General features: G+C 31.7%; 1 protein-coding gene across 1 annotated transcript; it reads left to right on the top strand.

Annotated features, from left to right (window-relative positions):
- The first annotated feature begins 8,588 nt into the window (after nt 1-8,588).
- Nucleotides 8,589-22,258, top strand: LOC132737157 (alanine--glyoxylate aminotransferase 2, mitochondrial-like). The gene is made up of 10 exons (XM_060724409.1): nt 8,589-8,795; nt 9,647-9,770; nt 15,066-15,160; nt 15,783-15,876; nt 16,636-16,701; nt 19,314-19,445; nt 20,507-20,599; nt 21,028-21,100; nt 21,533-21,683; nt 22,150-22,258. Exons 1-10 carry the CDS (start codon nt 8,692-8,694, stop codon nt 22,256-22,258), a joined length of 1,041 nt encoding a protein of 346 aa, XP_060580392.1. The 5' UTR covers nt 8,589-8,691.
- The last annotated feature ends 888 nt before the right edge of the window (nt 22,259-23,146 follow it).

Genomic DNA, 23,146 nt, shown 5'->3' with positions numbered 1-23,146 from the left:
AAATATTCTTTATTCTAGAGTAAGTCTATTTGACATACATACATTACTTAAGATTACATCTATATTGGCCATAGAAAATAAGTATAGTTAAGGTTTTACTTATGTTGTTCAAAATTCAAATCAATATTTGGTAACCCATGTTTGACATTGAACCTGGTAGGTCATATTCCACTTCTTAAGTTGAACCTTATCTTAGAAAGTCTGACCCAATTGGTTGTCAGACTATTCTCTCCCTTACCAGTTCCTTCCTGTCTGCCCCCATCCCCCTATTGTGGGGGAAAACTGTCTGCATATACATGTAGATGTTTAAAGCAGTGCGAAAATCAGAGACTAGCAGGAAAACCCGATAATCACTGAATCGTGCAAAGGATTGTGGGTCTGAATCTGACTGTCGTCGATTTTCGGAACTTCATATCAGTTGTTTGTATAGAGCTGGTTGTTTGCTCACCATTGAAAGATGCATCCCACCAGGTATCGAGATAATCACAGACTTTACTTAACAATAAAGTATGTGGGTTAAATTTTTCAGCATTGCGTAATTATGTCAGTGCATTTTTAATAATCATTACTTGTATAAAAAAAATAGAATTTTCCATGACTCACAAAAACTCAATATAAATGCCATTATGGCTGAACCAACATCATTAAAATTATTCTGGAAGAATATATACTGGTAATGGACAACCATCAAACCTGGATGGCCACAAAAATGGCCAATTTAGTTTTTTCTGTGTTCAGTGGCTGTCAATCATGTTCATTTACATATCATCTTCGGACAAATGGCAGTATATTGTCAAAAATAAATATATATATATATATGTAGGGTGTTTTTATGAATTTCACATTTATTTTTGACAATATACTGCCATTTGTCCGAATATGATACATGTATGTATAAATGAACATATTAAATATGTATAATGCATATATAATCAAGCCACAGGTTCATTGCAGCCCGAAAAGTATGTCAAGGTGATGGACAAGGCAAGACATGTTGATTTTTTGTAGCTTATTATGAAGTTGCAGTACATGAAAAACAGGCACATGACAAATCAGCTCATAAATAAAACATTCTAGTGTTCCGTGGTATACATGTTTTCTAAGTGTCATCCATCCTTTCCTTATTACAATGAAATTTTACATGATTTATCCATCGCTGGTTTGTTTTAAACAGTAAATAAATGACCTGTGCATAAGCAAATAGGGTACCGTTTCAGCAGATTTCGCAAAGAGGGTAGTCGGTACCGATATGGATATGCACCGTGGATCCAGTTCATTCTATGAGAAAATGTAATAAGACATCATTACTGAACTTGTATATTTTTTTATTTAAAAAAGGCTGTAAGGTTGGCATCAACAGTATGTATACGCTAGATGTAAATAACTCACCTCCAAAAAAAATGGGTCAAAACTGTCTGGGTAGGAAATGGTTTGAGGGAAGGAACTGCTAAACTAAAAATTTGATAAGGTCAATTCAGTACAAAAAAACTTTACCCGATAATGGCCGATTGCTGGGACATACGATAACTATATGTCCTAGTCGAAATATCAACGCGATCAGAGCTACGCCCTGCGCTTTGGGATTTTGACCATGTCAAAAATTATCTAAAAATCCCGTAGGTTAAAATATTTTGACTACTATATGTCCCAGCTGATTGCGAAGAAAATTTGTTAAAAAAACAGCTTTTGGTTGCAACTTAAATATCAACGTTATGAAATATAAACAATGAACGTCAGTCATCTTGAATAACGTTGTATTTTTTGTAAGCAGCCAGAATCGCCGAATATGTTCCTGCAACGATTTGACGACGATTTCGCCGATGTTAAATGCAAAACAAGCAAAGTTATTCAACAGTTAGGTAAAAGGGAGATAAGGTGTTAGTAATATAAAACTTACAACTCATTTTAACACGTGGAACTTCTTGATTAACAGCAAAACTTCTCAATCTTTCACGGATGAACATGTAAACAATGGCGATTCCGGGAAAATGACGCTAGGGCCAAAATAGTTCGTATTCATACGCATGCAATGTTTTTCTCTTAAATTTACACTTATGAAGCATTTTAAGCTTTAAAGTTAGCTGATCTGAAATCCGTATTCCATTAATTTCTAAATTTTTGAGTTTTAAGACACTTAATTAACTTGTGACTACATGTAATTTGTACTATATTTATGCAAGTACTTTGGCTACCATCGACCGCTGGCGTAGTAATATTTAAAATCGCGTAAAGCAAAAATATACATACAATTTTAAAAAACGATTGCAAAATTTAGTACATAATTGGCCAGTTAATTTTAAAATAGACAGGGAACTATGATTTTTGGAGTTACTGCGAAGTTTTGGAACTATTTTGCTTAGCGTAGGTAGCTGCCTAATTGTGGTCATATCATAGTAAATCTGAATTTGTCGTTATTCCTTTGGGGGCGCATTGCGCATGCGCCCCCAAAAAATGACACCGATTCAGAAGGGCAGATAATCCCAAATCATATTTGCAAAGTAATCCCCCCTATTTAATTTTTTTTGCTAAAATTCTCAAAGACTTTCAATGTCAATCACTTAAAGTCTGGAATTCTGGCCCAGTTTGTACATGTATATGTGGCAAAAAATGCTTGAAATTACCCCATCCCCACCAAAGGGGAATTTTTTTCACCAGAGGCTGCGTGTGACATGAAAATTCCCTTTAATACAGATAATATTAACTGTGCTTCCAAAAAAGAAAGAGCAATGACTTGAAATATTTGTTGACTATCAAGGACAGGTAAGTAAGCCAAGCACTTTTGCAGAATTATACCCCCTTTTCTATGTTGCTTTAACTATCCAGCACTGAGAAAAGTGGAGCGTGCTGTCTGAGGAGAGGTATTGTTTAATTAAAGTAAGCTTCTCAAGCAAGTTAACAGAATGAACTCATGTATAACAAATGTGAGGTTGATGAAGGCACCCCTATAAAAAAATGTTAAGCGTTCTTTGCGTAAGTTATTCTTTGCGGTAATTTGGCGCAGTCTCCGCCATGTTTTAAGTAGAAAGAATAAAGACAATGAATTAAGAACATATTCTTTTCTTTTTAGGTAAGTATTAACAAGTAAGAGAAAGAAAAAGACTTTCTTCGATAGGTTTATTCATTGTATTTTTTGTTTATCGTAACTGTTATCAATGACATTGTGTTGTTTAGCTTGCAAACATGTTTAAAGTTGAGAGTCATATGTTTTCGCGGATAAACGTTTTACATACGTATTTTGATATTCATCTATATATCATCATATTTTTACTGTTTATTGTTAATACGCATTTTATATGATAACTATGAACTTTTTGTAAGTAAAATACAGTTTAATAATTGTTTAAACAATTATTTAGAATAGCATGTGTTATGCCATATTTGGAAAGAGCTCGGTAAATGAACCCAAAGGCAATTAAACGACATAAAGTCGAACATATAAAATATTGTTTTGAACATTGTTTATATGCTACTTGTCTAACTGAACATATGAAAATTCATTATTATCTTTCATCTTTTGTTAAGTATATACAGTTATAAGTGCCAAATTAATTGATTGTCAGTATTATCATTTGTGCCAATGATTTAGATTGTTATTGTTTTATGCATAATAGTAAATTCTCAAGTTAAGTATCTATAGTAGCAGTTTAGTAATCATCAGTTTAATATGTTTTTATTTCAATCAGATATATAAATAATTAAGGTTGTGTTGTTAATCAGGTTATTATTATTCATTCCAAACATTTTACATTGCAGTATTATAATGATAATGATTTATATTTTAATACTCTTTGCATGTACCCCTAGACATGAGTAAAGTTGAAACGTTGTTATATTTTTAGTTGAACAATTAGTTAAATGTTTTTATGCCACATGTTGTTATGCAACGGCAGTCTCCGCCATGTTTTAAGTAGAAAGAATAAAGGCAATGAATTAAGAACATATTCTTTTCTTTTTAGACTCCGTATCATATCTTCAATTTGACCCGGCTAACATTTGGGGGCTCGTCCGGGATTTAATAATGGCATGTTTTTGTGATGTGGTGCGGCTCAAGAGAAAAAAAATTGGCCTAGATCCTATAGAACTGACAACTTAAGTGCAATAAAGCAATTCACAAATGAAGATGAGATGTTAAACTTTGCTGAAGAGATGGAAGAATCAATTTTAAAAGAAGAAGAAGAAGATCAAATGGCTTTTCGTTTTGCTGATTTTGAACGGATGCTTTTAGAATGCAAATCAGATGACAAGTCACACAAAATTTGTCCTAAATTAACAGAGAAGTACCATATGAAAACAAATCCGACACCAGTCATATGGAGTTCAGTAAGGCAGCAAGTGTCACCTAGCTTATTGACATATGATAAATTGGGACAGCCATCTTACCAAAAAGTGGTTAATTCACTGTGTTGGTTGTCACCATTAGGAATTTTTTTCTAAGCAATTTGATAAGAATATACAGTCACTTAAAGACATTTATTGATTATAGAAATAAGGCATGATGCTCAGGAACAAAGGGTTCGTCATTAAAGAGAACAGGTTGGCAATGGGTCAAAACTTCTATAGCCAAAAGGGTATGACTTGAACAGACTGGCCATCTTTTCATTTCATGGGGTTTTGGCGTGGTCAAACTGTTAAGTGTAATGGCGTTGGGTTTCCTGGGGAAGCGCTTAAGATAAGAATCAATAAATAATGAAGTGTCTTTGTATAAATAATTGTGATCTTAGAGGTTGAAAAGAATGTTAGTCAATAGTGTTTCATTTGAGATCTGGGGAAATATTTTAAAGCTTATGTTTGAAATTAGTAAATTTTTGAGGTATTTTTCTATTTTTTTATTTACTTGGTTTCTAGTCTTTATTTTATTATAGTTATATATTTTGTAAATTGTTTGTGAATCATTTCGGGTTTTAAGTGGTTAGTGATAACGGTTCATTTGATAGCAAATGTCGGGACGACATTTGGTTTACGGGGGGAGTGTGTGAGGTTGATGAAGGCACCCCTATAAAAAAATGTTAAGCGTTCTTTGCGTAAGTTATTCTTTGCGGTAATTTGGCGCAGTCTCCGCCATGTTTTAAGTAGAAAGAATAAAGACAATGAATTAAGAACATATTCTTTTCTTTTTAGGTAAGTATTAACAAGTAAGAGAAAGAAAAAGACTTTCTTCGATAGGTGTATTCATTGTATTTTTTGTTTATCGTAACTGTTATCAATGACATTGTGTTGTTTAGCTTGCAAACATGTTTAAAGTTGAGAGTCATATGTTTTCGCGGATAAACGTTTTACATACGTATTTTGATATTCATCTATATATCATCATATTTTTACTGTTTATTGTTAATACGCATTTTATATGATAACTATGAACTTTTTGTAAGTAAAATACAGTTTAATAATTGTTTAGACAATTATTTAGAATAGCATGTTTTATGCCATATTTGGAAAGAGCTCGGTAAATGAACCCAAGGGCAATTAAACGACATAAAATCGAACATATGAAAATTCATTATTATCTTTCATCTTTTGTTAAGTATATACAGTTATAAGTGCCAAATTAATTGATTGTCAGTATTATCATTTGTGCCAATGATTTAGATTGTTATTGTTTTATGCATAATAGTAAATTCTCAAGTTAAGTATCTATAGTAGCAGTTTAGTAATCATCAGTTTAATATGTTTTTATTTCAATCAGATATATAAATAATTAAGGTTGTGTTGTTAATCAGGTTATTATTATTCATTCCAAACATTTTACATTGCAGTATTATAATGATAATGATTTATATTTTAATACTCTTTGCATGTACCCCTAGACATGAGTAAAGTTGAAACGTTGTTATATTTTTAGTTGAACAATTAGTTAAATGTTTTTATGCCACATGTTGTTATGCAACGGCAGTCTCCGCCATGTTTTAAGTAGAAAGAATAAAGACAATGAATTAAGAACATATTCTTTTCTTTTTAGACTCCGTATCATATCTTCAATTTGACCCGGCCAACACAAACTTAAGATTTTCACGATTAAATCTAAGAAGATAAGTCTATTTCCTGAATCACTCAAAAAATGTTCAAGTTTTTATATGACATGTAATTGGTAAGTATTCAATGTTACAAAATTTATTGAAGTTAAATGTAAATTGTATTATTATAAAGACAAACTAATCACACTTGAAGTATTAAAACTGTATTGATATACTGTACAGTATTATATCCACTAGATTGCAATACATGGCAGTATAATTAAAGAAATATTGCAACATGCATTAAATGTAGTGCAAACTGTAGTGAAATATCACAGTATATTGTCATTTTTTTTTCATCAGACATTTAGGTTTACCAATTAAATTGAGAACAAATTTAGTTTTGTATTATAGTATTTCTATAACTGAGGTTTGTAATGTGTCATAGTACATGTATACTTGAATATTGCAAAATTTCTCTTGACAGTATGATATTAAAGTGTATAAAGCTATATATTTGCTGCAAAAAGTATCTTATTTTTGTATAAGTATTCTATGAATATTAAGAAAGGGTACTTCCAAATCTGAAAAAGAATTGTGGTAGATCTACATGATCTACTGAATTTAAAGCAAATAGCACATGCACATAATCGTTGCTAAACGGATAAATCCTTACTTTAAATAGCAGAATAATATTTTAATCCGGAACAATTTTATTTTGTTTACCCACAATAATTATCAACTCTTCCGAGAATCGACCATAAGGTTATGAAAACAATATGATCTTATTGTTGATTAATTTTATGAAAATATTTTATAAGATACTGTACGTTTAGGATAATTATTTAGTGACGCAGTGGTCAAGTACACTATTACGTTGGAAAACAGTTACCATTTTGTGTTTATTATCTTTAGTCACGCAGACTTGCCATATAAATTAAAATATCAAAAAATAAATCAACTGTCAGCGTAATGCAGTAGGTAAGGTTGTCAGTTAAATTTCTAGTTTAAAATATCAATGCAAGACTGGTTCTAATTGTACTTTTTTCACGAAAAATTATTTCTGTATATAAATAATCAAATACACATTATATTATTTTTTCTTGATGTAAAGAAGTGTTAAAGCTACATTAAATAAATATGTTAAAATATTTTTGCCTTCGGCCTAAAAACCAAGCATTCTACTGTTTCATTAACCTTTTTAACAGTATCGTTGTAAATCTCATCAAATATTGTTCATAAATTAGGATTTTAAATGGAAAACCCCACGGTAACACTAAAGTTCGTATACGAATTTTAACATGCAAATGAAGACTATAATGCGCTACGTCACGGTGTAATAATTGCTATCCGGAACACAGCAAATATAAGATTTTCTTGTGCAAACACACTTTTACCGTTTAAGCTTCACGATGCACTAGGCCTGTGGTTCAGAAAAAAATAATCATCTCATAAAAAAGATTAAATTTGTATGAAAATATCCGTTACAATGCGGAAATATACCGTTAAATTAGGACTGCTACTTATAGTCCTGTTTGTTGATTTAATATTGATGTACGGATGATCTGAAGGCGGAGTTTCTCATGCAAACAGAAATTGTACTTTCGAATTCGCCACAATGAGGTTGCACATTTGTATGTTCATTAAACTCATTTTGGTTGACTGGACACCAAAATAAGATCTGGAGTCGATATGAAACCCAATTTATTAATGAAATGTCGCTATTTCTTTTTTTATGAAATTTATTTAATGTAACTTTAAGTGTTGTGTTTATTTCTATTAACTTCTCATTTACATTTTATTTTCAAAAGTAATATCTAACAAGTTGGTACAACCTTAAATACTAAATGGAATGAATAAATGTACACATATTTTGTCAACTATAGTTTAGATGGCGCAAAATACTCGTGCACTGCACTAGTACTATGACTAGTACAGCATACTACACACTTAACAGGATAAAAAATATTATTATCTGTTTATGTTAATTAGAAAATATAACAAAACTACCTTAATTTTCCAACTCATTCGCATCTTTAGTAAAATTGAAAAAAAAGATAGGGAAAAAATAAAAAAGACAACTTGTGAGACTCGAACTCGTGAAAAAAAAAGTTGTGTTGCATCCAAATGGCTTTACCAACTTTGCCATCTAGACGTTTCGAATTTGATTTCTTATCTTGTATTATATACGCTTTTAAAAAACCTGTTTTACCTTTTCAGACAAAGATTGTAAACTTTTTTTGTACACAAAAAAATGCACTGTTACTCTCACATTATCATAGCTGCACAGAATAGCTTTATACCCTTCATGTATACTAAAGATTAAATTACATTTTTATATTGAAGTCGGGTTGTTTATACAGTACACAGCCCTTATAGCATGTTTTAGAATTAATTTAGATATTAGTTTTGGAGAAAATATATGAGTAATTATAACCAAGTGATTTTGAACTGCCTTTTTTTTTCCCATTAATTTTACATCCTTCTTAAGCCTATTAATATATTTTTCAAAACACAATAGTAGAATCAGCTTTTAATATAAATAGTAGAATCAGCTAATAAAAAGTTTTCTGTGTAAAATTTATAAGTGATCTTGGTCTAAGTTATCATTTTTTAGGAAGTGATAATTATCTTTACTTTAGCTATTTATTATTTTTAGGGGATAAGTTTTGAAGATGCGTCCAAAGTGCGGAAAGAAAATCTGTCACCAGCCTTGTTTACATACTACAAGAAACCGGTGATGATTCATCAAGGTCACATGCAATGGTTGTATGACACTGATGGTAAACGATACCTAGATTTGTTCGGAGGCATTGTTACTGTCAGCGTCGGACACTGTCACCCGTATGTTACATTAGTAATTCTTATATGCATGTACATATACACTTTTCATATCAAGGGTTGACCGCAAAACTGCAGTAACATATATTCAATAAAGAAGGACTTACAACAGTTTACGGTCAACCTTTGATGTGTAAATCATTTAAAGCATAACATACTTGCAGTATATGTTCCTGCATGAATTAACACATGATAATGTACCCATGGTTTTTTTCTATCATCCATTACTATATGATGAGATTTAATGAAATTTAATTTCATGTTTGGCTGCATTAGCATTTCTGTCTAATACATGTATTAAATTGATTTTTTTACTGGTTGGAGAGATAACTCTGACGCATAGATAACCACGACACTTGGTTTAATATTTTGATTTATCTTTTTTTTGTCAACAAACAAGCACAAGTCATGGTCACCAGTAGTAATAAAGGAGAAGGACAGACTGGAATGAGATTTTTTTTAAATTTGGTAAACTTATAAATGTGTTTATGTTTACCACAATTTTTTGTACAAAAACGGCCACAAAACGTTCTTTTTACTTATTTTCCAGCTTGTAGTTAGAATTGTCTTGAACACAGGCTACTGACATGGGGAAATTTCTTTAAAAAATTGTTAAATTATCAATTAGGCATAGATAAAGCATATAAAATGTAAAAACAACTGATTTATTCTAATTTTCAAGCTATTTTTTATTTTAGTGTTGACTGTTATGATATTGAAAGTAGAAAACTCCTGAAGAAATGTAAATTGTCAGATGACTTATCTTCTTATAAATTGTATTTGTGTGGCCATTATCTCTAAATTGATGAAAACGATTGTAAATATTAAGGTAACTTTTTTTCATCTGTTGTTAGGAAAGTGAATGCTGCTGCAGAAAAACAGATGAAGAAATTATGGCACACAACAAATATATACATGCACCCAACAATACATGAATATGGCCGAAAACTGGCGGAGAAAATGCCGGGAAATCTGAAGGTTTGTGTTGGAATTGTTTCAAATTAGTATTATCGTATAAGTACCTAATCTCACACCCAACCTATTCTCAAACCCTTCATTCATGTGCTGTTATTTTTTTACTAGAAGTGACTATGATGTCCTGAACATGTGTGCATAAAAGCTTAGTTTCTGACAGACATATGTGCTGATGTCAAATGAAAACAGTGCATAGGAACAAATATTTACATAACATATTTTATTACTTAGCGTAATTTCATACAAATTGCTATTACCTTTGTAAGTCCCATAAATACACCATTAACTATTTGTGAAAATGAATATTATAGACAAAAATAACTTAAAGCAGGTACCTGCATCGTGTAGGGTACTTAATTGTCATGTGATAGTCATATAACAATCACTTCATAGTCATATAACAATCACTTCATTGGCTAAACTAAACAGTAGAATTTTAGAGATACTTGAAGGGGTTTGAGATTAGGTTCTTTATTTTAAGAGGTCATGTCAGTTTTAAAACAGAGGGTTGTGCTTTTCCAAAACTGAAATAGAGCTTTTTTAACAGTTCAAATTCAGTCAAATTTTACAGAAATGTTACATAAAGATTAAAAAGTGTACATATCGATGCCTTGGTGCGAAAGGGTTGTAACTCAATATTTTGAAATTATTCAGGAGAGACAAAAAACTTATTTATTCTTTTACATTCTAATAAATTCTTCTTTAATTTTGCTTTTTGGCTTTAATTAATTTACTGATATATAATTGATTGGAAAGGTTATTTCATTTTGTCAGCATAAAGAGATAATTGATAAAGTTTCAGTTACAACCCTTTCACACCAAAAAAATCAAAAATTTCAAAAAATTATTTGGTGCGAAAGGGTTGTAACTAAATTTTTGCTTTAAATTCTGATAAATGTAATGGGTCAAATGGACAGATCCAAGCTTAGTGGTGTTAAGTATGAACTAATTTAACATATTGCCTGGATATTTCAGTGAAAAACCTTCAAATTATATGTTTTTAAAATATAATTTCAGAAGAAATTCACTTTATATATAATATTTTTTCTATGTGACACACAGTTCAGATTGTCAAACCCATCATAAGTACCAAATATGCATTAACATGTATGTTTTTGCAAGAATCAAAGGTAAATTTTTCGCAATTCAAAATGTAAACTTACATAATGACAAAACCATCTAAGACACATTTTTTTTGTTAATATAAGCCTTTAGAAAATGAGAATACTCTTATTTTATTTTCCATCTATTCTATACATAGACTTTTCTTAATTTGAAAACTTAGATAATTCCTAGGATGTGTACAAATTCTATAAATTTAAGCATTATCCAGGTCCTGGATCTTCTTTACTATTAAGCCAAAAGTATGAGAAAGATGATAAATATTATAGATGTTCTAAGCTTCTAAGCTAATGCTATTTTTACAACTCTTTACAGTCCCAAATTTCATTGTTTATAATTATATTAATCAGTCCAGCCTGAATCAGTCAATAATTAAATGAGAAAAAAAATAAGGCCTGCAAATAATAACAATTACAAAATGCAATCCCCTGTGACCCCAATAAAAGTCACAGGTGTGCACACAAACGCACATAAGCTGAGGAAGTAATTAATATCTTTATGAATCATTTTAAATAGCAGATAGAATATATCTGATAATTTACCTTTATCTAACAGAAAACAAAGGGTCAATAACATATTTTACTTGGTATTTTAACATGACCCGCATTTCCCTATTGAACATAGAATAACCGAAAGTGTGCGTTACTATGCAATAAAATCACACTGTTTGACATTCTATATTAAGACATGTGACGTAGTCATTTATATACACGCAAAGTAACCACTAAAAATGTGACGTGCTGAAAATGAGTATGAAAACAAATCAGGAGCAGTTTAGATAAATATAAGGTACGGCAGCATTAAAATTTTATTTGTTGATGTTGTGTTAGAATCAAAATAATATATATGCAAATCGCTTGGAATCACTTGATAAAATCACTGTTTGTTGAATGTGCATCATTATATCACTCGGCATCCGACTCCAAACAGTGATTTTATTGAGCGATAAAATCACAGTTAGTGATATATTATTTCTTAAATAATAGACCTATGTAACTTGTATTAAGCTAGACCTACATGTAGCCTGTTTATCTGTGTAATTCAACCATACATCATACTGTTGGCTTGCAGTTTAATGGAAAGTCTTTAAGTCTTTTTCTTTTGTCCAATCAGCAGATATTTGTGATACAATATTTATACAATTTGTCTTTGACAAGACATGAAAATATTCCAATAGTAATACATGTAAGTGATAAAAGTAATTCATGTAAGTTTAAAACCAAATCAAGAATTGAGTAATAATTGTATAATTTCTTTAAGTTATTTTAACATTTAGTAATTAAAAAAGCATCGAAACACAAGGCTGTCGGATTTGTATGAGAGTATTAATCAGATTGCCGATTGTTTTGATGTTCTTTCTCTTTTGTATCTTAGGCAAAAATGAAAACACATTCCCAGTCATCCAAGAAAAATGTACTAAATGTTAAAGCATCTGAATATGACTTTTCTATATTAATATAAGCCGGTGCTAGGGGGCGTGGACGGTAACTTGCACTTTCCAGTACCGTCCATGTACAGGCTCAATCAAACCGAGCCTGCAACATTTTCAATTTTGTTGTGTTGGACTTTCTTTAGGAATTCTGTTTTTCTCTATTTTCTACTGTCATCTCCTTCCCTGTCTCTTTCCCTGTCGTCACAATATGTAATCAAAGCACAGAAGACGCTGAATTTGTTTGGGTCTCAGAATGTCAGAAAGGTGAAGGTTGTGAAATTACATGTATAAACCAATTTGTTTTTGTAAAGTGCCACCAAATTTATGCTTTCCAGCGTTTTAATTGTAGTAAATTGGCTATAAGAATAATTTAAACACTGATATTCAATCCAATGTTTATTTAACTTAAACAATTTAAAATAAATGGGTTGCCTTAACTGGGATTTGAACTCCAGACCTCTCGCTTCTTAAGCGAGCGCGCAAACCCCTCGGCCATGGTGAATTTACTTGTTAACAGCCTGAAGAAAACTATATTATTCTATATTAGGGTTTGTAAAGACGCTAACTGTTGTTTAACACAGATGTAAATAATCATGGAGCTTACTATAAGCATGTATATCTATAAAGAATAAAACAATATTAGAAATCTTTGACCATTCGGGAATTATTTTGCTTGAAAATTAATGCGCCTGTCATTTGACCATCTATACGCAGTGATCTCCCCTGAATTTTTTGGCGTTAGTTTACATATAAAGGGAAGTAACCACTTCAAAAAAGCGGACTACTTTCGGCATGCAATTAACAGCATTAGAGTCTGAAATTTCGCTACCATTATTTGTTTGGTCTGACGACCCAAACAAATAAAAACTAGAAAAAATGAACCAGTTAACAAGCAAGCTCCAGACAGACAGTGAGTTAAAGCACTGTGCATGTATTGGTATGTAATTTAACTCTGACATGTTTTCAAAAGTCTCCAAACTATGATACAATCATAAAATATTGTATGACAATTGTTTATAATAAATTTATTTTGAGTTACAGTAATTTCATTTTCGTAAAACCAAAATAGGTCCATTACTTTTTCATGCTATTTTGGAAACAATGCAACATTATACCAATAACAATTTTTATGTTGAGAAAAAATCACTATAATAGTACTGTTAGTCAATTATAGTTCTATGATATTGTTTCTTTTACAAGCATTGGAATTGATTTATGTTTGAAATATGTGTAAGTTATTCAAATTCTTGTATTATGTCTGAATGAAAGCTTAACAATTATGTAAATAACAAGGAATCAGAAGCTGGTCTGCTTAATAAACTTGTCAATTAGTTTGAAAGAAATAATCCACAAAATATTTCACAGAATATGATATAAGGTATTGAGATACAACTGTTTTGCACTAGGATTTATTCAAAATATTATCAAAATGTTGGTGCGAAACGGTTTTAACTTAAGTTACAACTGTTTCGCACCAACAAAATATGTCTGTTTGAGTTACAACCTTTGGACAAATATACTTTTTTGGTAGTTTAATTTTAGCTTTCAAGTTCAATATTTTTACAACATGTGTGTATATTGCTCCTACATTGAAAAACACCATAAAACCATTTTTGGTGAAATTATGAGTTACAACCCTTTCGCACCAAGGCATCGATATGTAACAATTTTTATAAAGATATATTTTATTTACACTAAAAGACCTCTTGAATGCTTAGGGGTTTGAGAACTGGTTAGTCCACGATATATCATCTGTCTATCCTTTAAAACCACATACCTATATAAGTAAAAATATGCTAGCTTCCACACATTCAATTTCATTAAATTATATGACGAGACTAAAGAAATGTTTAAATATTAACAATTTAATTCCTGTTTTACCAAATGTGACTGAATTGACTATTTTTATGAACATGTATCCACCCCATTACTGACAGAATAAGGGATATTTTCGTATGTTTTGACACATTTTGATTAATTTATTTGGCTTGTTAGTGCTGTAAGCTAGCTCAGATTTGTTGTTTACTTGACAATATTGTACTACAAAAACTTTTTGAATTTTTGTTGGAAAAATACAATAGTATATATGTACTATAACACAACAATTTTTGTAAGGAAAAAATATCTGCTTGATTACATGATTGTATTGATTGATGAGATATTAATTGGACATATGAGGAATTAATTGACAAAAAATATCATGTTTTTACAAATAGGGTATAAATATAGGAGCAGTGGTCTAGTGGTAACACTGACTACAAATCCAGGGGCCACTACTCTAACTAAAGTTACCAACAACTCTTACAAATGAGACTTTAACAATCTTGTTCCATGTAATAATGCTATATGTCCCTGTATCCATCGCATTATGCTACAATATTTAAATAACAACAGTCTTTAAAACACTCCGTCTTCCGAGTGTTTTGCCTTTGTGGGTTTTTGTTTGTGACTAAGATTAACTTAAATGTTGTTATATTTTTCCGGTCCTTTGGGATGATTGATTCCAGCATTTCTAAGTCTTGAAAATTAAGAACCCCTCAAGTCCGTGCTTGGGGATGTGAGAGATGTTGCACTTTTGCTTTATCTCTCATGTACAGACTCAATCGTACTGAGTCTGCAATTTTTATTTAATTTTGTTGTGATTAATGCTTCCGAGGATCTATTTTTTTCCAGATTTTTATATTGTTCACACAGAATTTGGTACAAGGACCATAATAATATAAAGTATTTTGACTTTATTTTAGGTGATATATTTTACAAACAGTGGGTCAGAAGCTAACGATTTAGCACTGTTGATGTCCAGAATGTATACTGGGGTATTTGAAGCTGTATCTCTTAGGTAAGCTAATGTTATACCTTTCTTAAGCTCACCTGTCACATAGTGACGGCTTGAGCTTTTACGATTGTTGTTCACTAATTTGTCAGATTAACAAAATAATTTGTTTTTAAGATTAATTGAAATCATGTTTTTAAGGTACTCGAAAATAAAATAGGTGATGAGTATTGATAAAAATGCTTGATAGTTAGCTTCAATAGTTGAACTTCTTTTTGATGTCAGAACTTCCTTCTTTGTTTATTGCAAATTCTAAAATCTCCCTCTTTTTGAAGAAAAATCTACCACTTTATCATCGAAAAAAGTTCATATGTATGTAGTTCTCTTGGGTAATCTCTGGTAATCTGCTTTTCATTGTATATTACTTAAATTAAACCAATACGATATGCAAAAATAGGCATAATTATTTAGAATTTCATTTCAGAAGGTAAACCTATTAATTCAATGTCCATGTTTCTTATAGAAATGCTAAATTTAATTTTAACACTTCATCTTTTATTTTCATGGTTTGCCTCATCTATAGTCTGGCTAAGAATTTGGCAGAAATACTGATTTAAGTGGTTTATTTGACATGTCTGTTATATATAATGGTTGATATAATGACATTATAACTGTTGTTTATTTATAGGAATGCCTACCATGGAGCTAGTCCCTATCTGATGGGTCTTACAGCTTTGAATACATGGAGGTTTAACAGTCCAACAGGGTTTGGTTTACATCAGGTATGTTTTTGTTCAAAACACTTGCTTTACATAATATAAGATAAATCAATCAATAGCTGGAAAAAATAAAAACAAGGGAAAATGATGGTTTATTTATTAATGAGGCTAACTTTCATTAACTTACACCTTGTACATATCTTAGGTTGGTTTAATTACTTGTTGAACAGACGCCTGCCACCTGTATAGATCTAGGCTATACTACACAACCATACAGTCAGACCAGCCCCCAATCTTATAATGAAATTTTCCAGACTCAGATCTCATGTAAGATTGATCTGAAAGTGACACAGAATACAGTGTTCATTAAAAATCCTAAGATTTGAGACAAAACGTTTTATAACTGCTAGGGCAGGCTCTGTGCAGTTGACATTTAAATGTTATGTGCTATTGAGATGTTGTTACTGTATGAACAAATCAAAATTGTGATTGAGAAATTCCTAATGTCTTAAGTTCTAGTGTAGTACTAGGTATATCTGTACAGTTAATGCTTATAATAATGGGGAATATTTCTTTAATTCAGTTTACTTGTTTATATGGCATATTCAGCATATAAACATTAACAATATAATTATATTTTCTTCTGGTAATAAGCAGAGGTTAACAATATTTAAAAAATGATTGAAGATTAACAAAATAAGCTGTGAGATATTACATGTGTGCTGAATTATAATAATATTAACAAATGTGACAATAAAATACAGAAAATGTATCATGTATTTAAACAAACATAATATAATCAATGATGTATTCACTTTACAGTCAATGAACCCTGATCCATTTAGGGGGCCATGGGGAGGAAAAAATTGTAGAGATTCTCCAGCTCAGGTATGTTATACATGTGTAGCATTTATTATACAATCTGAGATTTAGATTTCAGAGCCTTTGATTGGTCATTCATTTATTTGCACTGTTTTGGTTTTTTTATGTTTGTTTTGTGAATGAATTCTATTTAAGTTATTAAGTTCAGATATCTGTTGATTATTTAATCATATTATTTCCTATCACTAGACAATCAAACTTTTAAATGCCTTTTTTTAGCTCACCTGTCACAAAGTGACAGGGTGAGCTTTTGTGACCGCTTTTCGTCCGGCGTCCGTCCGTCCGGTCGTCCGTCCGTCGTCCGTCCGTAAACTTTTGCTTTAAATGACATCTCCTCATAAACCACTGAGCCAATTTCATCCAAACTTCACAGGAATGTTCCTTTGGTGGTCACCTTTAAAAATTGTTCAAAGAATTTAATTCCATACAGAACTCTGGTTGCCATGGCAACCGAAAGAAAAATCTTAAAATATCTTCTTTTAAACAACCCTAAGAGCTAGAGCTTAGATATTTGGCATGAAACATCTTCTAATGAGTGTCTACCAAGTTTGTTCAAATAAAAGCCCTTGGGTCAAAATTGGCCCCGCCCCAGGGGGTCATAGATTTTCCCTATATGCATATAGTAAAAACTTAAAAAATCTTCTTTTAAAGAACCCAATGAGCTAGAGCTAAGATATTTGGCATGAAACATCTTCTAGTGAGTGTCTACCAAGTTTGTTCAAATAAAAGCCCTGGGGTCAAAATTGGCCCCGCCCCTGGGGGTCGTTGATTTTCTTTATTTGTATATAGTAAAAACTTAAAAAATCTTCTTTTAAAAAACCCAAAGAGGCAGAGCTTAGATATTTGGCATGAAACATTTTCTGGTGAGTGTCTACCAAGTTTGTGCAAATGAAAGCCATTAGATCAAAATTGGCCCCGCCCCAGGGGGTCATTGCTTTTCCTTACATGAATATAGTAAAAACTTTAAAAATCTTCTTTTAAAACCCAAAAGAGCTAGAGCTAAGATATTTGGCATGAAACATCTTCTAGTGAGTGTCTACCAAGTTTGTTGAAATAAAAACCCTGGGGTCAAAATTGGCCCCGCCCCAGGGGTCATTGATTTTCCCTATATGCATATAGTAAAAACTTAAAAAATCTTCTTTTAAAGAACTGTAAGAGCTAGAGCTTAGATATTTGGCATGAAACATCTTCTAGTGAATGTCTATCAAGTTTGTTGAAATAAAAACCCTGGGGTCAAAATTGGCCCCGCCCCAGGGGGTCATTGATTTTCCCTATATGCATATAGTAAAAACTTAAAAAATCTTCTTTTAAAGAACCTTAAGAGCTAGAGCTTAGATATTTGGCATGAAACATCTTCTAGTGAATGTCTATCAAGTTTGTTGAAATAAAAGCCCTTGGGTCAAAATTGGCCCCGCCTCAGTGGGTCATTGATTTTCCCTATATGCATATAGTAAAAACTTAAAAAATCTTCTTTTAAAGAACCCAAAGAGCTAGAGCTAAGATATTTAGCATGAAACATGTTCTAATGGTTGTCTACCAAGTATGTTCAAATAAAAGCCCTGGGGTCAAAACTGGCCCGCCCCGGGGGTCATTGATTTTCCTTATATGTGTATAGCAAAAACTTAAAAATCTTCTTTGAAAAAACCCAAATAGCTAGAGTTTAGATATTAAGCATAAAACATCTTTAAGTAAATATCTACAAAGTTTGTTCAAATAAAAGCCCGGGGGTCAAAACTGGCCCTGCCATAGGGGTGTCATTGTTTTTAACTATATGTGTATAGTAAAAACTTTAAAAAATCTTCTTCTAAAAAACCCAAAGAGCTAGAACTTAGATGTTTAGCATGAAACATCTTCTAATGAGTGTCTACCAAGTTTGTTCAAATAAAAGCCCTTGGGTCAAAATTGGCCCCGCCCCAGGGGGTCATAGATTTTCCCTATATGCATATAGTAAAAACTTAAAAAATCTTCTTTTAAAGAACCCAAAGAGCTAGAGCTAAGATATTTGGCATGAAACATCTTCTAGTGTGTGTCTACCAAGTTTGTTCAAATAAAAGCCCTTGGGTCAAAATTGGCCCCGCCCCGGGGGGTCATTGATTTTCCCTATATGCATATAGTAAAAACTTAAAAAATCTTCTTTTAAAGAACTGTAAGAGCTAGAGCTTAGATATTTGGCATGAAACATCTTCTAGTGAATGTCTACCAAGTTTGTTCAAATAAAAACCCTGGGGTCAAAATTGGCCCCGCCCCAGGGGGTCATTGATTTTCCCTATATGCATATAGTAAAAACTTAAAAAATCTTCTTTTAAAGAACCCAAAGAGCTAGAGCTAAGATATTTGGCATAAAACATCTTCTAGTGAGTGTCTACCAAGTTTGTTCAAATAAAAACCCAATGAGCTAGAACTTAGATGTTTAGCATGAAACATCTTCTTATGGGTATCTACCAAGTTTGTTCAAATAAACAAATAAAAGCCCTTGGGGGGGGGGGCTATATACAGGTGAGTGACCTCAGGGCCATCATGGCCCTCTTGTTTCTTTTTAAAATGAATATATAAATTTATTATAACAAGTTCAAATATATGTTGATCTATTATTTATTCTTGTTATTTCATATCAACAGACAATTCGAGATTGTGATTGTGCAGCTGGAGAATGTAAAGCAGGTGACATGTACCTGGATCAACTAGAAGATGTTCTCAGGTTCTCTATGCCTAAAGGCAAAATTGGAGCTTTCTTTGCTGAAGCTATACAGGTAGAAAGTGATCCAACTTTAATTGCTGATTTTATCTGAACTATTTACTTGTTTGACCCATTTAATCAAATCAGTTGACAATTCGATAACTTTATTGTCATCATCACAATTATATAGTAAAAATATGATGTTGTTATGCTCCCCGAAAAATTTCAGGGGAGCATATAGTCGCCGGGTTGTCCATCAGTCCGTCTGTAAGTACGTCCCGAGTTCGTGTCCGGCCATAACTCTGTTATTTGAAGTTGGATTTTAAAACTATTTCACAGAAATGATCACCATATTGAGACGATTTGGCACACGCAACATTTGGGTTTCTACCTTGAAGGTCACAGCATGACCTTGCAGCAAAATTGTGTCTGGCCCATAACTTCGTTATTTGAAGTTGCATTTTATACAACTATTTCACAGAAATGATCACCATATTGAGACATTGTGATGCGTGCAACATTTTAGTTGTTTTTTTTACACTTTGAACTTTGTGTGTGACATTACTCTGACACTACTAGAGGTATACCTTCCTGTGTCCAAAACCTATTCAGGGAGCATCACCCAGTTTAACTGGCTCTTGTTTTGGTTATTTTTGGGGCTGCTGTTGAAATAAGACTTTTCTTGTCTTGATCATAGTTGTTTTGATATGTTTGTTTTACCATGTTTATACCAGATAATATGACACAATTCACAAAGATCTCCGATATGTTGTAACATTTCCTTAGCCTAAGTAATCATGGTCCTTTAAATTCAGGAAACGATTTTTCTGTTCAAGGCATGTTTATAACTAGAAAATATTAAACTGTTTCTAACATCATGATTTATTTTAATACATTAATAATCAGCAAATTAATAATTGTATCTATTTGTTATGTTATGTGTTTTAATAAATTTAGTACATGTACTGCTGAATAAGGCCCATGATGGCTGAGAGCAAAAAAGATTAATAACTAAACATCTTTACACCTACACTGCTGGTGTTTGTCATGTTTCTCTATGAACCATTTATACATGTGTTGAATTTTAGCATTTGAACAAAATGAACATCATTTTATTAGTATAATAAATTTTAGGGAGTTGGAGGAACTGTGCAGTTTCCAAAGAATTTCTTGAAGAGAGCATTTGAGAAAGTGAGGGCCTTGGGTGGAATATGCATATCTGATGAGGTAAAAAAAAATCTTCTTCTAATACTCTGTAGTAGTACATTGATTGTATAATACACTGTTGTGAGTAAAACTATATTTCCAATAATGCTTTGTCCTGATTATAAAAGTTTCCCCAAAATTCACAGAGGGGTATTCAAAGTTGCCATAAGAGTGTTTGTATGTCTATGTCTCACTCAATTTATATTAGATTAAACATCCAAATTCTTTAGGTGTTTTTATCTGTGAATCATAATTCATTTACTTAGCTCAAGGGATATACTTCAGAGCTGAACAGTTTATACTGAAAACACATTTCTACCACTTCAGATCATTCAAGTGTTGTTAAGTTGATAGTTTATTATATTTGCAGAACCTTTAAATATGAGTCAGATTAACTGCATGCTATTGAGAATTGAAATACAACAAGTTTTAATGTATAATATTTTCAGGTACAGACAGGGTTTGGGAGAACGGGAACTCATTACTGGGGCTTCGAGGGTCATGGTGTTATTCCAGATATTGGTAAAATTTTGTAGAGAATTTGTTTATTGTAAAGGGAACGTTTTGTGCATTTGAAGTGCCTGGGTTTGAATGACATGTATGTTTTTTATTTCATTTGTTGATTGTGACAGGATGTTGTTATGTTTCTTTCCTCAGTCTGGTGAATACAATGTATAACATTTTAAAAGATCGATTTTTACTGCTGCTTAACATAAAACCTTACCCTTGTCAAAGTTTTCTTTGTATTTGATGGTAAATGGTATGCCAAAAGAACATTTATTTTGTAGTTTTAAAGATAGAAAATTATGCTGCTTACCCAAACTTATTCAACGAAGGCTAGTATTCCACTTATTATGATATTATTTTTCTTGATTTTCTTTTTCACCAAAAATAACAATTTTTATGAAACAAAAAGGTGATTGTATTGTAATATGTAAATATATGTTAATATAGTTACTATGGCAAAGGGTATAGGAAATGGTTACCCTATGGCAGCGGTGATTACAACCCCTGAGATAGCAGCTGGTATGGGGAAAGCTTTACATTTTAACACATTTGGAGGTAACCCTGTAGCTTTCCGCAGTAGGTGCAGCTGTTTCTTGATGTAAGTTGTTTCATAAAATATATAATTTAGGATCTCATTCATGAATGGAACCTTCGTCATTATGACCTAAACTGTAATGGTGCGGCCTTAAAACCAAACAATTAATGAGCCTTTACCATTACAAGTATTATTGATATAGACAATTTGTTAATAACCAAAGTGTTTTTTTTTTTTTTTTTTTTTTTTTTTTTTTCTTTCTTCTGACCAATCAAAATGCTTTGTAAGATAGAGGTGAAAGTAACGAACAGTGCAAGCATCTTTGAAATGATAAATGATAAATGCTTTGGCATATTGATAATTTTTAAAGTTAGTAAATTAGTATTACATAAACTTAAAAAAGTTTTCTCTGTAAATACAAAGACTTTACTGTTCCTGTATTGGTTATTCACCAGATTATACTGTAGATTATATGTTCATTAGCAAGTAGTATAATTTATTTCAGATATGATATATCTATATATTATAGGTCATCGATGAGGAAAATATTCAACAGAATGCCCATGGTTGTAGGCGAACATACTTTATTGAAGAGCTTTGCCAAGTTGGAGAGTCAGTTTGATACTGTAGGCGATTAGAGGAAAAGGTTCATTGATGAATAGAAATGGTTCAAGGATGAAGTTATCATTCACCCTGTTGGTTATCCATTAGCCTTCATCGAAACAGAATTGTCGTGTGACTAGTCGCAGACCAAGATCAAGCCAGACATATCAGTCTGATCATTAGCGGTCTGATGTTTGTTACCGATCATCACATATTTTGAAACTTTTCCTAAAATATGGTGACTGACCTTTGTGCATATTAAAAGATTGGCAAGGGTCCATTTAGAATTTAGCTTGATAAAGGTTACAGTTGTGTACTGGTGTTCAATATTTAATTTTGAATACCACTTTACTCACATTTCATACATTTCTGATTCAATATAAGTAAAACTGTGACATAACTTTGGTTAAATTCTTGCTAGTTATTAATGGACACAGAAAATGTTTTAAAAATATATGACGGTCATATCTTGATTAATAGTAGACTTTACTTTTAAATTTTTAGACTGACAATTTAGATTATTATTTCAAATTTTGAATGAGTGCCTCCTTATTACATTTTAATATATATTCTCCTAATTCAATTTAATTTAAATGTTCAAAATTTAAATGTATCCATATTTGCTGTTTAAATCAATATAATGTTTGTGCTCATGACTTTAAGGAGCTTATTATGAGATTATTTGAAATTTACATGTATAGTCTCCCTTCCCCCTTCTGAACAATTGCTTCCATATAAACATAGACATATTCTATTTTCTCATTGAACTTTTTGGGAAAAAATTATTTAAATTTAACTTCAAACCTGGTTTTTTAGCTCACACTGTCACAAAGTGACAGGGTGAGCTTTTGTGATCGCTTTTCGTCCGGCGTCCGTCCGTCCAGCATCCTGTCCGTCGTCCGATAAACTTTACTAAAATGAAT

Source organism: Ruditapes philippinarum, unplaced genomic scaffold (genome assembly GCF_026571515.1).
Source record: "Ruditapes philippinarum isolate M1 unplaced genomic scaffold, ASM2657151v2 ctg14444_1_1_1_1, whole genome shotgun sequence".
Classification (NCBI taxonomy): Eukaryota; Metazoa; Mollusca; class Bivalvia; order Venerida; family Veneridae; genus Ruditapes; species Ruditapes philippinarum.
This window is presented reverse-complemented; position numbering and strand designations above follow the sequence as displayed.

Bases quoted from the DNA above. Each gene is read 5' to 3' on its own strand.
- LOC132737157 (XM_060724409.1), top strand. From the start codon at position 8,692: ATGATTCATCAAGGTCACATGCAATGGTTGTATGACACTGATGGTAAA. The intron at 15,877-16,635 runs GTATGTTTTTGT...TTCACTTTACAG, and splicing joins CAGGGTTTGGTTTACATCAG to TCAATGAACCCTGATCCATT. The intron at 20,600-21,027 runs GTAAAAAAAAAT...TAATATTTTCAG, and splicing joins GAATATGCATATCTGATGAG to GTACAGACAGGGTTTGGGAG.